Source organism: Mesoplodon densirostris, chromosome 2 (assembly GCF_025265405.1).
Source record: "Mesoplodon densirostris isolate mMesDen1 chromosome 2, mMesDen1 primary haplotype, whole genome shotgun sequence".
NCBI classification, from domain to species: domain Eukaryota; kingdom Metazoa; phylum Chordata; class Mammalia; order Artiodactyla; family Ziphiidae; genus Mesoplodon; species Mesoplodon densirostris.
Window position 1 is genome coordinate 12,152,066 of NC_082662.1, and position 18,285 is coordinate 12,170,350.

The following is an 18,285-nucleotide window of genomic DNA, read 5'->3' on the forward strand; positions in this document are numbered from 1 at the left end:
CCAGACACAAGGAGCCCATCAGCCCATGGATGTAGCCACACAGGTGGGCCTGCTGGGCAGAGGGCGCCGTGGAAAGGGATGGAGGAGGGTCGGGAGAAGCAGATGGAGGATGGGGGCAGGTGCAGGAGGTGAAGACCTAGGAGGCTGTTGTCAAAGTAGAATGAAAAGCCTGAGAGCAGGGACCTGCTGGCTGGGGGGCCCAAAGGGCACTGGGCCAGCCTCAGGACAGAAGTGTGAGGGTGGCAGGAGGGTTTGGGGGCCGGGATGGACTTGAAGGAGCTGGTGAGCTTGAGCAGGGCCCAGGCTGGGTGAGCATAGGGCATTACCCTTAGGGAGCAAACAGGGAGCAAAGGCTACGTGACTCAAGGAGAGGACGAGACAGAGGATAAGGAAGGCCGGGAGTGGGAGGTTATGGTCTGAGATGGGGCTTCCCAATGCCAGGTGATGCAAGGTTGAAACCTAGCTCCAAAGGACGGTTCCAGGTACACGTCGAACCTCAGCGACAATGTCAGTGAACCTCAGGGCAACGTCATAACTAAGTCAGCTTCCCGAGGAGGCTTCCTTAAAGCACAGGGGTCATCAGAGCAGATGGTCATTGTTAATAGAACTTTAAATGTCTCAATATTTTATGGACTCACTATATACTTTTTAAAGACATTTTAAATGCAGGAGCCTTAAAAAATGCACTTGTTTTGTATATTAGGTCCTGCCTGTCTCCTCTCTCATTATTAAATCACTCTCTACTCTGAAAATCACAGGGTACAAATCAAAGGTACAAGTTTTGGAATTAGACTTGGGTTCAAACCCTGACATTGCCCTGTGCAAGCATCCTGATGTTGAGTGAGTCCCTTCATCTTAGCCATTTTTTAAATCGTGGTAAAATACCTATAAAGTTTACCGTCTTAACCACTTTTAAGTGTACAGATCAGTAGTTGTAAGTTATTCACATTGTTGTGCAACCAGCCTCAGAATTTTTCATCTTGCAAAACTGAAACTGTACCCATTAAACAACAACTCCCCGTTTCCCCTTCCCCAGCTCCTGGCAACCCCTGTTCTATTTTGTTTCTATAAGCCTGACTACTCTATGTACCTCACATAGTGGAATCATACAAAATTTGCCTTTTTGTGACACTTATTTCACATAATGTCCTCACAGTTCATCCATGTTGTAGCATGTGTCAGAATTTCCTTCCTCCTACACTGAATAATATTCCACTGTTATGGATGGACCACATTTTGCTTATCCAATCATCAGTCAGTGGGCACTTGGGTGGCTTCCACCTTTTGGCAATTGTGAATAATGCTACTATAAACATGAGTGTACAAATAACTCTTTAAGTTCCTGCTTTCAATTCTTTGGGGTATATACCCAGAAGTGGATTTGCTGGATCATATGATAATCTTATTCTAAATTGTTTGAGAAGCCGCTCTACTGTTTTCCATATCAGCTGCACCATTTTACCTTCTCAGCGGTGCATAAGTGTTCCCCTACTCTACATCCTTGCCAACACTTGTTATTTTCTGTTGCTGTTTGTTTGTTTTTGATAGTAGCCATCCTAATGGGTATGAGATGGTATCTCACTGTGGTTTTGATTTGCATTTCCCTAATGACTAGTAGTGTTGAGCACTTTTTATATGCTTGTTGGACATTTATATATCTTCTTTGGAGAAATGTCTATTCCAGTTCTTTGCCCATATTTGATCAGGTTATTTGGGGGTTCTTTTTTGTTGTTGTTGTTGAGTTATAGTTCTCTATATATTCTTCATATTAACCCTTTTTCAGATTTGTGATTTGCAACTATTTTCTCCCATTCTCTAGATGGCCTTTCACCCTGTTTATTGTGTCCTTTGATTCACAGAAGTTTTAATTTTTGATATAGTTGAATTTATCTATTTTTACTTTTGCTGCCTATGCTTTTGGTATCATACCCAAAAATGCATTGCCAAATCCAATGTCATAAAGCTTTCCTCCTGTGTTTTCCTCTAAAAGTTTTAGACTATGTTTAAGTCTTTGATCCACTTTGAGTTAATTTTTATACATGGTGTAAGGTAAGAGTTCAACTTAATTCTTTTGCAGTCTTTCCCAGCATCATTTGTTGAAAATACTGTTCTTTCCCCCTTGAATAATCTTGGCACCCTTGTCAAAAATCATTGGATCATATATGCAAAGTTTTATTTCTCTGCTCTCTATTCTATTCTATTGGCCTATGTGCCTGACCTTATGTCGGTATCACACTGTTTTGATTACTGTACCTTTGTATGCAGTAAGTTTTGAAATCAGGAAGTGTGAGACCTCCAGCTTTGCTTTTCTTTCTCAAGATTATTTTGGCTATTTGGGGTCCACTGAGATTCCATATGAATTTTAGGATGGATTTTTCTATTTCTGCCAAAACTGCTGTTGGGATTTTGAATCTGTAGATCCTGCTGTGTAGTAATGACATCTTCACAATATTAAGTCTTCCAACCTACGAATACAGGGTGTCTTTCCATTTATTTGTGTCTTTAATTTCTTTCAGCAGCACTTTGTAGTTTTCAGTGTACACATCTTTTACCATCTTGGTTGAATTTATCCCAAAATATGTTATTCATTTTGATGCTATTGTAAATGAAATTATTTTCTTAACTTCCTTTTCAGATTGTTCATTGTGAGTATATAGAAACACAACTGATGTTTGTGTGTTGATGTATCCTACGATTTTGCTAGCGAATGTTATTTATTGGTTCTAAGAGGGTTGTGGGTTTTCATGGACTCTTTAGGATTTTGTACATGTAAGATCATGTTGCCTGTGAACAGAGATAATTTTACTTCTTCCTTTCGAATTTGGATGCCTTTATTTCTTTTTCTTGCCTAATTGCTCTGGCTAGGACTTCCAGTACTTTGTTGAATAGAAGTGGCAAAAGCAGGTATCCTTATCTTATTCTTGAAATTAGAGGAAAAGCTTTCAGTCTTTCACCTTTGAGTATGATGCTACCTGTGGGCCTTTCATATTTGACCTTTATTATGTTGAGGTAATTTCCCTCTTTTCCCTGTTTGTTGAGTGCTTTTATCATGAAAGAATGTTGCATTTTGTCAAATGCTTTTTGTACATCAATCGAGATGATCATTCTTTCCTTCTTTCTGTTAATGTGATGTATTACATGGATTAATTTTCATATGTTGAACCATCAAGTCTGCATTCCAAGAATAAATCCCACTTGATCATAGTGTATGATCCTTTTAATGTGCTGTTGAATTCGGTTTCCTCCTATTTTGTTGAGGATTGTGGTATCAGTGTTCATAAGAGATATTGGTCTGTAGTTTTCTTGTAGTGTCTTTGTCTGGGTTTGGTATCAAGGTAATGCTGTCCTCTCACTTCACCTTTTGAGTCTCAGCTTCTTCATCTCTAAGATGGAGATAATAATAGAGTCCCTGTCTAGGGCTGTCATGCAGATTAAATGATAAAACTGCACACAAAATGCTTCAGCAGGGCCCAGTTCACAGGAAGCCCTCAAAACATGTTAGATGATGATAAGGATAATAATAAAAATAATAATAAATAAATAACAGTTCATCTCATAGTTGGACAGCTGAGTAGGCTGGGGCTTATAGAGTCAGTCTGTATTAGCAGCAGGGCATCTGTCCAGTAGTAGCATTTAGCAATTTTCCAAGTAAGGGAGCGAGTGATATTATAGGGCCGAACTAGGAAGCTGTCTCCTGGCCTAACATGTGGTAGAGGCTCACCCAAATTTGTGGAGTCATTTAAAACTTCCTGCTTGCTTTGATTTCTTAATAATGGCTTGACAGTTTTTGAGGAACTGAAAGCAGTGAAGCCTGGGAAGAGAAAAACAAAATGTAACACACAGAGTTTCTCTCATTCATGGGTTATCAAAGGTTCAAAGTACACAAAGATCAATGGCAATGGTGATGAAGATGATGTGGGTGACATTTTCCAAAGAACTAATGTGTTTTACTTTTTTTAATACTTTATTTTTTTGAACAGTTTTAGGTTTACAGGAAATTGAGCAGAGAATACAGAGAGTTCCCATATATCCACCCCTCCAATACACACTGTTTCCTCTATTATTAACATCATGCATTAGTGCGGTACATTTGTTACAACTGATGAACCGATATTGATATGCTATGATTAACTAAGTCCATAGTTTACATTAGGGTTCACTCTTTGTGTTGTACGTTCTTTCGTTTTGACAAATGTATAGTGACAAGTATCCACCATTACAGTATCATAACAAATATTTTCACTGCCCTAAAATGCCCTGTGCCCCTCCTCTTCATCCTGAGCCCCAGAGCCCCTGTGCCCCTGGCAAGCACTGATCTTTTACTCTCCTTATAGTTTTACTTTTTACAGAATTTCATACAGTTGGAATCATACGGTATGTATCCTTTTCACACTAGGTTCTTTCACTAAGCAATATGCATTTAAGATTCCTCCATGTCTTTTTTGTTATTTGATAACTCATTTATTTTTATCACTAGTATTTCATTGTATGGATGTACCACAATTTGTTTATCCATTTACCTTTTAAAGGATATCTTGGTGGCTTCCAGTTTTTGGCAGTTATGAATAAAGATGCTGTAAGCATGTATCCAAAATACATGAGTCTTCATGGATATAGAGAACAGGCTGTGGTTGCCAAGGGGGAGGGGGTTGAGGGAGAGATGGAGTGGGAGGTTGAGGTTAGCAGATGTGAGCTGTTACATCCAGGATGGATAAACAACAAGGTCCTACTGTATAGCACAGGGAACTATATCCAATATCCTGTGATAAACCATAATGGAAAAGAATATTTTCAAAAGAATGTATATATATGTATAACTGAATCACTTTGCTGTACAGCAGAAATTAATACAACATTGTAAATCAACTACATTTCAATAAAATAAATAAATAAACAAGATAAATGGGTCTTAAAAGTCAACAATAACAAACCAAACAACCCAACTTAAAAATGGGCAAAAGAGCTCAACAGACACCTCACCAAAGAAAATCTACAGAATGTCAAATAAGCATATGAAAAGATGTTAAACATCATATATTATTAAGGAATTTCAAATCAACATGAAATATCTCTTCATTTATTTAGACTACTTTGATTTCTTTCATCAACATTTTGTAGTTTTCTTCCTATACCTCTTCATATAGCTAAGTATTTTGTTAGATTTATTCCTAAGTATTTCATTTTTTTTTTTTTTTTGGTGCTAATGTAAATGGTGTTGTGTTTTTAATTTCAAATTCCACTTGTTTATTGTTGGTATATAGGAAAGCAATTGACTTTTGTATATTAATCATGTATCCTGCAGCCTGGCTATAATTGCTCATTCATTCCAGGAGGGCTTTCTGTCGGTTCTTTGGGATTTTCTGCATAGACAATCATGCCATCTGCAAAATGGGCAAAAGATCTGAACAAACACCTCACCAAAGAAGATTTCTTTTTCCTTCCCAATCTATCTTTTATTCTCTTCTCTTGCCTTGTTGCATTAGCTAGGACATACAGTACAATGTTGAAAATGAGTGGTGAAAGGGGACATCTTCACCTTATTCCTGATCTTAATTGGAAAGTTTCTAGTTTCTCACCATTAAATATGACGTTAGCTTTAGGGTTTTTATAGATGTACTTTATCAGGTTGAGGAAGTTCCCCTCCATCCCTAATTTGCCAAGAGTTGTTTTGGTGGTTTGGTGGTTTGTTAGTTTATCATGGATGGTGTTTAATTTTGTCAAATGCTCTTTTTGCATCTACTGTTATGATAATGCGATTTCTCTTCTCTACGCTGTTGATGTGATGGATTACATTAATTGATTTCCAAATGTTGAACCAGCCTTGCATACCTGGAATAAATCCCACTTGACTGTGGTGTAGAACTCTTTTTATACATCACTGGATTCAATTTGCTAATATTTTGTTGAGGATTTTGCATCTATGTTCATGAGAGGTATTGGTCTGCAGTTTTCCTGTTTTGTAATACCTTTATCTGGTTTTGCTATTAGAATAAGTTTGGCCTCACAGAATGAGCTGGGAAGTGTTCTCTCTTCTTCTATTTTCTGGAAGAGACTATTGAGAACTGATATCATTCTTTCCTTAATGTTTGATAGAATTTACCAGTGAACCCATCCAGGCCTGGTGCTTTCCATTTTGGAAGGTTATTCATTATTGATTCAAATTCTTTACTAGATATGAGTCTATTCAGAGTATTTATTTCTCCTTGTGTGACTTTCAGTAGATTGTGTCTTTCAAGGAAATGGTCCACTTCATTAACTTATAAAATCTGTGGGCATAGAATTATTCATAATATTCCTTTATTATCCCTTCAGTGTCCATGAGATCAGTAGTGATGCCATCGCTTTCATTTCTGATTTTAGTCATTTGTATCTTCTCTCTTTTTTTCTTGGTTATCCTGCTAGAGGTTTGTCAATTTTATTGATCTTTAAAAAAAAAAAAACCAAACAGCTCTTTATTTTGCTGACTTTTCTCTGTTGTTTCCTGCTTTTTATTTCATTCATTGCTTCTTTTCTTCTGCTTGTGGTAGGCTTATATTGCTCTTCTTTCTCTAGTTTCATAAGGTGGAAGCTTAGATCTTTTCAAATGTATGCCTTCAATGCCATAAACTTCCCTCCAAGCACTGCTTTCACTACATCTTGCAAATTTTCATAGGTTGTATTTTCATTTTCATTTAGCTCAAGATAAATTTTTATTTCCCATGAGACTTCCTCCTTGACCCATCTGTTATTTAGAGATGTGTTGTTTAATCTCCAAATATTTGGGGATTTTCCAGCTGTCTTTCTGGTATTGGTTTCTAGCCTAATTCCATTGTGTTCTGAAAACGTACTTTGCATAATTTCTATTCTTTTACATTTGTTGAGGTATATTTTGTGGCCTGGAATGTGGTCTGCTTGGTGAATGTTCCATGGGAGCTTGAGAAGGATGTGTGTTTTGTTGCTGTGGGATGAAGCTGTGTGGTTGCCAGTTAGATCCAGATGATGGTAGTGCTGTTCAGTTCAACTTCATTCTTCCTAATTTTCTGCCTGGTGGGTCTGCCCGTCACTGACAGAGGGCTGTTGAGGTCTCCAGCTACCACGATGGATTCATCTGCTTCTCCTTGCGGTTCTATCAGTTTTTGCCTTCCATACTTTGATGCTCTATTGTTGGGTACATACAATGAAGGACTGTTATGTCTGCTTGGAGAATCGACCCCTTTATCACTCTGTATCGCCTCTCTTTATCCCTGATAACTTTCCTTCCTCTGAAGTTGGCTCTGCCTGAAATTAATAGAGCTACTCCTGCTTTCTTTTTGTGTTCCAGTATTTTAAGTGCCAAAGTGTTTGGTAGAAATTTGAAAAGTGGGTAAAGGCACAGTCATTTGAATCAGGCAAACCTGGGAACAAGCCAGGCGAGTCAAAGTGGCTGACTGTGGGCACACTTAATCGTTCTATGCCTCAGTTTCCCCATCTAAAAAATGAGTAACTATCGGACCTACTGTACAGCACAGGGAACTATATTCAATATCTTGCAGTAACCTGTGATGGAAAAGAATCTGAAAAAGAATAGATATTATATATATGTATAACTGAATCACTTTGCTGTACACCTGAAACTAACACAACATTGTAAATCAACTAGACTTCAATAAAAAATTAAATTTGTTTTAAATGAGGAAGTATCCCTTTGAATTATTGCGAAGATGAAACGGGATAATGCAGTAAAGCACTTAGCCAATTTCCTGGCATTTGTGTAATTACACATAATGTGTCATTAATATATTCTACTAATATATGCAGTTATATTATTATCTATTCATATACTATAAGCTATTATTAATATAAGCTATTGGTTATAATTATATTGTGGGACATTAGTATAGATTTCTAAGTCCAAGTACTCTCTGTGAAAGTTGGATGAGGCACTCTGAGAAGAGTGACTTAGAAAATAGTTGCAAAGTCTCAGGCTGGAGTGGATGGCTCATAGGCAGTGTCCTGAGGAGACAGAAGACTTCGCACGTGCCCTGCAGCCCATAGTCCAGGGCGCCGGGGCCAGGGGGGATGTGATATTTCCTCCTTGGTGCCGAGTTTTGCTCATTCTTCTTATTAACGTGGTTACACAGGAGGTTTCTGACCCCACTGACAATTCTCTGTCTGGGGTCTCTCTCTTTTGGGGGAAATGGGGTCACACCAGGGCCCCTATTGAAAAATAGATCATCTTTGGTTAGATAAATTCTGAGTAGCTTTTAAGAAGCAGCAGTAATAATTATTCACATGGGAAAAACCTTCATTGTACACCAAGGCTTTTAAAAGGTAGTTATGAAACTATGTTTTGTGGTGTGAGCTCAATTGTGTTTAAACTTTTAAAAAAGATTGTAAGCATAGAGAAAAGACTGCAAGGATGTGAACCATCGTGTTCTCAGTGCCTGCCTCTGGGGGACGGGAGTCTAAGTGATTTTAATGTCTTCTTTGTGTTTTTCTCTAGTTCTCATTTTCTGCATTATTACAAAAAAACATGTTATTTTAAAAATGAATAGAAGAAACAAATGAAAACAACAATTATTACAAAACCTCCCCTTAACTTTAACACTCGCAGTAAATGGACAGTTGTCACTTGCCAACTGACCTTTCTGGTTTGTGTTGGGCCATTTCTGCTGTCTTGCCACTCGGGACAACCAAAAGGATACTTGCATGGGATCAGAGAACTATCAAGTGGCCAATTCCTGGCCAATTCCCCCCGAGTTCCCTCTTGCCTCTGTGTTGCCTGACGCCCTACCCCAAAACTGGGCATCTATTCTGGGTCTGCTGTCAGGCTCTGGTGACCCTCCACTCACTAGCTGTGTGGCCTTAGGCAAGTCACTTAACCTCTCTGACCCTCAGCATCCTCCTCTTAAAATGAGGATTGCAGTGACCATCCAGCCAGATGAGGTGGTTAGCACATTGGGGCACCCAGTGTCAGTGGCACTAGTTATTCCTTGTTATTCCTGTTATTCCTGGCTCTGACTGTCCCCCTTCTGCATTTCAGTCTGCAGACGTCGACAACCATCACGCACTCATTGAATATAATGAGGCCGAAAGCAGCTTTGTTCTCCACGACTTCAATTCCTGCAACGGCACGTTCGTTAATGAGTGCCACATTCAGAACGTGGCTGTGAAGCTCCTACCCGGAGACATCCTGAGGTTTGGGTCCGGAGGGCTGACCTACGAACTGGTCATCGAAAACCCAGCCTCTGTGAGTAAAGGCCCCTGCCGGGGTTGGGGGGCGGTGCAGAGGTGCCGTGTTGTGTCACCTTCCGTGCAGCCTAGGGCTCGGGTACGGCCACAGGTGGAGTTCGTCTGGAGCGCGTCACTCTTGCTTTCGCGATTCTGCGAAGTTCAGCCCCATTGCGTGGGTGCCCGGGGAGAGCGAGTCCTCGCGCCCTCTTCTGGGCATTTCATGGAATTACCTGCGAGGGTTGCCTAGCGACCAGCCCGGAGCGAGAGCGTTTTCCTGAAAAGTGAAGCTAGGCGAGGGGAGGTGGAAAGCAGGTGTGTGCTTTTGAAGATGCAGAGATGGATGCTTCCTTTTTAGGCAGATCAGTGCTCTGCAACTTCCTAGCTTTGCGACCTCGGCCAGGGTTCTCTGCGTGCCTGGGTCTGGGTCTTCTCAGCGGTGCAGGGCGTTGAGAGAGTATCTATGTACAAAAAGTCAAAGTCTCTGGCCAGAGTAGATGCTCAAGGCCTGCCAGCTGTTATCACGCCGGATCAGAAATGTTCCCGGGATCAGGACCTAAAGTATGGCCCCAGCTTAAGCGGAACGTAAGCCAAAATTCGCCCAGCAAAGCTCAGTAACAAGAAGTATCTGGTTCAGTAGGGAGGCAGGATGGGGGCTGGGTAGCAACACAGTCCTGGGTCAGAACCCCAGCTCTGCCACTGGCCTACTCGGTGCGCTCTTGCACAAGCCATTGGACCCCTCGGAACCTCGGTTTCCTCATCTACAAAATGGGGCCAACGACAGCAGTGACCTTGCAGGCTTATCTCGAGGGCTAAATGAGATGCTTATCATTGTAAAACTCCCAGAATAATGCCCATTCGTGGTGAGCACACACTTAATACCTGTAGTGTGTGTCCCACAGAGATGGTGTGTTAACCTCACTCGCCAGCACCAAGAACGCTGCATGGGCTGAGACCTCCGAGGCTTAAAGTCCTTTCTGGGACGAGGCTGGGTATAAATAAATAAAGTTTAGAGAATCTAGACAGAATCCTGGGGTGTGGGTCCCCTAGGCAGCCTTAAATACTCACTCAGAGAAGATGAGCACCGTCCCTCAGGCTGCAGGGCCCGTGACACCGCATCCACCACGTTTGGCTTTGAAAATCTGGGGCAGTTTTCTCCTGCTGCTTCTCAGCCCCCTTTTCCTCCTTGGACCAACATTAAAGTGTGCTCACTTGTGGGATGCCCTGGGATCCACTGGCCGCCCTGAGGAGGGGCTCTTGACCCAGAAGGTGTTGACCTGATCAGGGGTTCTCAACATGGGTTCTAAGGATCCCCCTCGTCAGAAGCACGTGGGGAGCAGACCAACAGTGCAGATCTGGGCTTCACCCCAGGCCTGAGGACTCATACTTAGGATTCCCAGATGAAATACAGGACACCCAGTTAAATCTGAATTTCAGATAAGCAACAAATAATTTTTATGTACAGGTGTGGCCCAACTATTGCAAGGAACCACTTATGCTGAAAAAATTATTTGGTGTTTATCTGAAATTCAGATTTTACGGACACCCTATAGTTTTCTATATATTTATTTATTCATTTATTTGTTTATGCGAAATCTGGCAACCATACACATCCTCCCTGGGAGTAGGGCCTGGGAATATGCATGCTCACAAGCTCCCTGATGATTCTGATGCACCGCCAATAGGAGGGAAACCGAAATTTAGAATCATTTGTATGGAACACTTACAGAATTTTTTAGGGATCAAAAAAAAGGGGATTTCACACTCCCAAGCCTGAAAATCCAAGTTCAGGAAGTTTGATTCAATGTGCCCCAAAATGTCTGATTCCAAGAAATTTTCAGGAATGTTCAGTTAAATTACAGGTTCCCAGGCCCCCTCCCTGGGAAATTCTGACTCTGTGGCTTGCCCGTGGGGAGAAGAGGGGAGCAGCAAACAATATCTGCATTTTTTTCTTCTTTTTTTCCTACAAAGATATTTATTGAAATATTATTTATAGGGCATAAAATTTGAAACCTAAATTTCCATCCAAAGGGGGCATTGTTTAATAAATTATATTTTTTAATATATTCTAAGGAGTTTAATATATTATAAGGAGTTCGTGTATATATGGAATACTGTTCTGCCTTTTTCAAACACAGCTTTATGGAGATATAATTGACATGCCATAAACGGCACATGTTTAAAGTCTGTAAGTGGATGGGCTTTGACATATGGGTACACCTGTGAAACCATAGCCACAATCAAGACAGTGAACAGCTCCTTCATCCTCCAAAGTTTCCCCCGGATCACAGCATGTGTTTGTTTGCTTGCTTGCTCTTAACAGCTTCACTGAAGTACAATTTACATAACAGAAACTTCACCCATTTGAAGTGTCCAATTCAATCAATTTGAATATATTGATGGAGTTGTGCAGCCATCACCACAACCTGCTTTCAGAACATTTTCCTCCATTTCTATCACCCCAAACCTCGGAGAAACCTTGGAGGTATTTCATTTTGGGGTTTGTTTTTAACTTTTAATTTTCAAAATTATGGTAAAATACACATAAAATTTACCATCTTAACCATGTTTCAGTGTACAGTTCACAGTGGCATTAAATCTATTCACACTGTTGTGCAGCCATCACCCCCATCCATCTTCAGAACTTTGTTCATCTTCCCAAACTGAAACTCTAAGCCCATCACATCAAACCCCCTGCTTCCTTCCTCCCCTCCCACCATGCTTTCTGTGTCTGTGAATTGGACTATTCTAGGTTCCTCATATAAATGGAATCTTACATTGTTTGTCCTTTTGTGACCATCTTATTATCACTTAGTATGATATCCTCATGGTTCATTCCAGTTGAATATTTCATTGTATGGATTCACCACATTTTGTTTACCTGTTCATCCATCCATGGCCACTTGGGTTGCTTCCACCTGTTGGCCATTTTGAGTAAGTTTGTTATGAACACGGGTGTACAACTATGGAATGGGGACTTTATTTTACAAGGTGCTTCCTATATAATTGTGGGAAAAAGTGATGACGACCTCTAACCTTGAGTAGATAAGACGGAAGAATATGTTTTGTAAGAAGAGAAACCAGGAGAGCAGCAGGAGGAATCACTGACGTGAACAGCACTGTGCTAAGCAATTCACCTGCTCTCCCTTATTTCACGCTCATAGCAACCTATGAGATGGGTTCTCCCGTGATCCCCATTTTACAGACAAGGAATCCGAAACTCAGAGAGGTTAAGTAATTTCCCCAGGGCCACACAGCTAGTCAGTGCAAATTAAACACTATCCCCACTTGCGGATAAAGGAGGGGAGAAAACCATTTAGTCTGATGCTAGCTGGAGCAGTAGCCTTGACTGGTTTTCACACCGAGGAAAGCATACTCTCACGGTCACTCGAATATACACGGATTTTTTCAATTCTTATTCCTACACCCACTTGCACCTTGCTTCATTCCTCGCTTGACTGCAGGCAGCTGCACAAGTGTTGCCCTGGCCTGTGCCCAGGGCACTTTGCAGGACTCTCCCCAACCCCATCTTCTCAAAAGCGCTCTCTGCCGGGGCGTCCCCAGCTTGAGAAGCTTCCATCCATGACGCTCATATTTATGGAGGGGTCCTTTGCAGCATCCGTGTGAGGGCGGCCTGTGGACTGACTGACACCTTCCTACAAATTCCACTTCCTGATGACCCCAACCTGCTGGCTGTTTAAAAGAAGAGAAAGGAAGAGGGGAAAAAGGGAGAGGTATTGAAGAGCATCTCTCATCAAATATTTTGAAGCCCAATTTTTCTAAAAAATTTGTGGCCGTCTTGCTTCCGGCATATTCTTGTTTCCAATTGATTTTGGGGTCCCTGGTGAGGGCGCTGTGTGTCCTCCTTGGATGGAGTTTCCACGGAGGACTGCCCTGATATCATACAGATTAAGTATGATGAGGACTGTTCTTCTCCCGACAAAGAGTTCCCAAACGAAAGCATGTATTTCAGGTTTTGTGGTGACCCTAACCAATAGAGGAGGGTGTGACAGCATTTTATTGGGGGAGGGGGGGGAGGTGCGGGGCGGTTAGGAATCCAGATGTGTTTGCAGATGTCACAGTGGTTAGAGCACGTGCCCGGAGGTCAGGCTGACTCCAGCGCCGTCCCAGCCCTGCTCTTGACCGGCTTTTATACTGGACGTGCACAAATCATCTACCTCTCAGAGCCTCGGTCCCCACTCCTGTAACAATAGTTCCTACCACCTTGAGTGACTGTGGTATTAAGTGGGCAAAGTGCGTAAATTGCTTAGTCCAGCGTCTGGCACCTAATAAGCACATGATAACCCTCAGCTTTAGAGTCAAGCAAACCAGCATGGAGCAGCCAAGATGCCTCCTTTGTAAGTGTCCTTTTGGACAGGGAAACCTCCCAAGACCTGCCCCCGCTAGCAGATAAATACATTTGCAATAAAGTACCCTTAGAATAACATACAAGATGGAAAAATATAAAGAAAAACTTTTGTTTGACGAAGTGCATTGGCAGCCAGGTTGTGCCTAGGACCATCCTGTTTTTTTTTTTTTTTTTTTGCGGTCGCTGGCCTCTCACTGTTGTGGCCTCTCCCATTGCAGAGCACAGGCTCTGGACGTGCAGGCTCAGCTGCCATGGCTCACAGGCCCAGCCACTCCGCGGCATGTGGGATCATCCGGGACTGGGGCACAAACCCGTGTCCCCTGCATCGGCAGGTGGACTCTCAACCACTGCACTACCAGGGAAGCCCCCAGGACCATACTGTGTAAATTATAGCTCTCTCATCAAAGTATTACCTAGGGCTGCCATGTTGCACAACTCCAGGGTCACCATTCACAACGTAGTCCATGTGGATGGCGCCCAATGAAGCTGTGCAGGAGATAACCCGCAGGGCCATCTGCAATGCCCTGAAGCAACCGTTGATTAATCCCATAGAGTCTTGGCACCAGGCGTGGGAAATTGAAGTCCCAGAGTCAGGTGTGCCGCCGTGTTGTGGGTTTTGTGTGTTGTTGCCTTTACTCGTGCTTTCTGAGCTCTGGGAAAGGAGGTTTGGAAACAAGCTGTGCTAGTCACAGTGGCGCCGTTCTTACAAGGCAACTGAGTAAGGAAACCCACATCACCCGTATGTATCAATCATGTCTTTCTCTGTTCTGAAATACGGCAAAACTCATGGAAATGGTCAGAATGAAAAAGGAAGCCAGGCGCCACAAATGACGTGCCGAGTTGTTCCATGAGGGGGTTGACAGCTCCTTGGCGGCAGCCCCCATCCCCATGACTGCCTGTGTCTGGCCTTCCCTGTAGCCTGCTCTGCCCTGTTCCCAGTCCAGCCAGACTCTCCCACGTGGCTCCTGGATACTGTCTTCTGTCCCTGCAATGTCATGACGTCCTGTCTTGTGAGAAGAGCGCCCTCTGTCGGCCAATATTCCTTTCTGCTTTAATGGGGAAGCTCTGCAGAACACAATCGAGAAAGCAAGGGCTTTGGAGTTGGATGGAGCCAAGTTGAAATGCCAGCTGCAACTGACTTTACCTTTCTGAGCTTCAATTTCCAATGTCTGCCAAGGAGCTACTCATTAATCCCAGGTCCCCTTTCCCCCTTCAGTTGTTTTTATAGAGGTCCCTGGGACCACCCCTATCATGGCATAAACTGAGGCTCAGAGAGTTTCAGCGACTTCCCCAAGGTTAGGCATCAGTCTTATAGATCCAGAGCCAGGATTAAAAGCCAGCTCTCCTGAGTCTTTTGGAGGCTTTTCCTAATAGCACGAAGCATCGTGGGGCCGTGAGAGCCCAGGCAGGTCCTTCACTGCCCAGCGGTTAAGGAAGGTCTTGCAATCCCCAGTCCAGCCTGCAATTTCACACGCTGACAGGGGATGATTCATTATGTGGGTAAAAACGAAAGCCACTGATAATAGAAGAAAATGCATTTTCAGTTATCTGGCTTCCTCGCTTGTTTGGCTCCACTAACTTAGTTTTAGGCTGCACTAACGCAGGATCTTAGTTCCTCCACCGGGGATCAAACCTGCACCCCCTGCTTTGGAAGCGTGGAGTCTTAACCACTGGACGGCCAGGGAGGTCCCTGGCTCCACTAACTTTTTTTCTTTAATTATTTTATTTATTTTATTTATTTATTTTTGGCTGCGTTGGGTCTTCGTTGATGCGCGTGGGCTTTCTCTAGTTGCGGCGAGCGGGGGCTACCCTTCGTTGCAGCGCGCGGGTTTCTCATTGCGTTGGTTTCTCTTGTTGCGGAGCATGGGCTCTAGGTGTGTGGGCTTCAGTAGTTGTGGCACGCACGCTCAGTGGTTGTGGCTCGCAGGCTCTAGAGCACAGGCTCAGTAGTTTTGGCCCATGGGCTTCGTTGCTCCGCAGCATGTGGGATCTTCCTGGACCAGGGCTCGAATCCCTGTCCCCTGCATTGGCAGGCGGATTCTTAATCACTGTACCCCCAGGGAAGTCCACCCACTAACTCTTTCCCAGGGATATTGCTGCTGTTCCTGGACAAATTCAATTGCCCCCTTTCTTCTTCTTTTTTGACGAAGGTGATCACACCTGATGGCTAAAGTTTTATGCTCATTTATTATGGACCAGGAAGTGTTCTCAGCATTTCACGTGCACTATCTCACCCACTTCTCACAGACTAAGAAATGGCTGTTAGTATCCCTATGTCTTCCAGACAAGGCACAGAAATGACACACTCGTCAGGGTCCCAGAGAAGGAGCAGAGCCGGGAGCCGGACCAGAGTCCGTGTGACGCCGGATCCCAAGGTCTTAACCCGAGGTCGGCACGGTATGGCCCAGGGCCAAGTGTGGGCCATCGCCTGTTTTTGTAAAGTTTCCTGGGAACACAGCCATCCCATTCATTTCAGTATTGCCTGTGTTGTGGGCTACAAGGGCAGAGTAAGATGGGCAGATCCTATGGCCCACAGGGCTGGAAATGCTTACTGTCTGGCTCTACAGAAAACGTTTACCAGCTTCTGCTTGTAACACTATGCTGTCCTGCCTCTTTCATTTGACTTGGTTTCTAAAAGAAGAACTTAAAATAGAGGGGGGAGCTGGGGAGAAAGAACTCACTCAGATTGAGCCTTACTGTGTGCCAGGAAATGTGCTGGTTAATTGCTTAAGTTTACTGAGGAATAAGAAGAAACAGACAAGCTGGAAAACTAAATTTTGAACAGTCTTTTCAATAGCTCTTTAAAAAAGAGCTGGAAATATGTGGTTCTAAATATACATACACATATATATGCATTTGCAAATATAGTAATAATATAATTACATTGACATGGATCTGATAAATATACTAGACATTAACCTATTATATATACAACAGATGCATATTACAAATTTTGCCTGTTTCTTCAACTGGAAAGTTTTCTTTTACAACTGTGGACTGTTGGGAATTCCCTGGTGGTCCAGTGGTTAGGACTCAGTGCTCTCACTGCTGAGGGCCTGGGTTCAATTCCTGGTCAGGTAACTAAGATCCCACAAGTGCACGGCGAGGCCAAAAAACGAAATAAATGAAACTATGGAATGTCTTCCCTGAGTAACTTTTCAAGCAGAAATTTGGGGTTTGTAGTCTGAAGCCTGCTGTAGCTAGAGAGCTATTTATCTATCAAAGTTTCTCTAAGCAGCGTTTTACTACTTGTCTTATGATTGGTTCCTTGGTCTTAAATCATTCTTCTCTGGAGATGCTGCTTTACTTTTATAAGTGGAAAGGTAAATTTGGTGCATGATGACAGTCTGGTGGGTTTTATTTGAGCATGTCATAACCTTTAAAACAACTTTCACTCTGAGTACATAGTGATGCTTATGCTAAAGTCTCAATAAGCATACTGTCCAGGAAATTTCATTTTTGCAAGTGTCAGAAAACCAACTAAAACTAGCCTAGGCAAAAAAAAAAAAAAGCTCATGGAACTGAAAAGGCCAAAAGCTGCAGCTTAGGCCCAGCTGGATCCAGGCGCCCAAATCATGGTCAGGAATCTGACTCTTTCTTCCCTGTTAGCTTCCCAATCTCAGACAGACTCTTGCCTCACCTGTAGGAAAGTGGCCAGCAGCAGCCCCAGCATCCTACAAAGTAGCAGTTCCAGGGAAAGAGCCAGCATCTTCATTGACACTGGCTTGGATCACGTGGCTTCCCCTGAACCAATCCCTGAGGCCAGGGGCCAGGAATGCTCTGATTGGCCAGGCCTGGGTTATGGTCTCACCCCTGGGGTGGAAGGGTCAGAATTCTATGGACTCAGGATTGTCAGGGAAAGGGTGTCTTCCCTGCAAAAAAATTAAGGTGCCCATCCAGAAGATGGAAGAAATGGATGTGGGGGAGGCAAAAACAAAGAAGATGTCCATGACATTAGGAAGCATTCCTATTGCCTAAGTGGAGCCTTCCTAACGGGATTTGCCACTAGGGATGTGGGGGTCGGAAAATGACGAATAATCCACTTTTCCATTGGAAAAGTCCCAGGCCAGTCTCCAAGGAAGCAGAGTTGCTCATTTCTCTCCTGTGGTGAACAGGTGTGATGAGAAGCTCAGAGTCAGGGCCTTAGTTGTCCATCCCCAAGAAGGGTGGCATTTCCACGTTCCTGGGACCTCTGAATAGGGCCCGTTCTTGAGGAGGATGTGGCTTTACTGTACCGGGGGTTGAGGAGCCGGCAACTGAGTGAATGACCAGAGAGCGTGGTGCCCTTCAGAACAAAACCTCTTTCTTGTCAAGCTTTGTCATCTCCTACCTGACCTTGCAGGATTTCCTCTACCCTGTGCTCTTACAGGTCCCGTGGGGACTTACTTATGTGATGAGAACTCCTGAGGCTGGGTGTTTTATATCAAAGGCGATTTCCCGAGACCAGTGAAGTGGAGGGCACGGGGCAGCAGGCAGCCTCAGGCTCGGCCTCCGCAGCAAAAACTCACACACAAGGACCCCTGAGGCTGTGTTGTCACCAGATGTCTACAGGCGATGCAGATGACATCGGGGGAGGTGGAGACGGGAGCGCGGGCTGAACCCTTAGCATCCTGCTGAGAGAGAACCCGGACCCGGCCAGGAACCGGGCCGCGTCCTGCTTCCTCTGGCAGACCACACCCTTTGTTACCAAACCAGAACCACGTTGCTCCTTCTGTGAACTTAGTTGA

The 18,285-nt window shown here is 43.3% G+C and overlaps 1 protein-coding gene across 1 annotated transcript in view; it reads left to right on the forward strand.

The window, feature by feature from the left end:
- Positions 1 to 18,285, forward strand: part of LOC132502437 (forkhead-associated domain-containing protein 1-like) — a 91,487-nt gene that overhangs the window by 14,605 nt on the left and 58,597 nt on the right. The window contains exon 3 of the mRNA XM_060118338.1: positions 9,002 to 9,208. Coding sequence (XP_059974321.1) covers positions 9,002 to 9,208 — 207 coding nt within the window. The remainder of the gene's footprint in view (positions 1 to 9,001; positions 9,209 to 18,285) is intronic.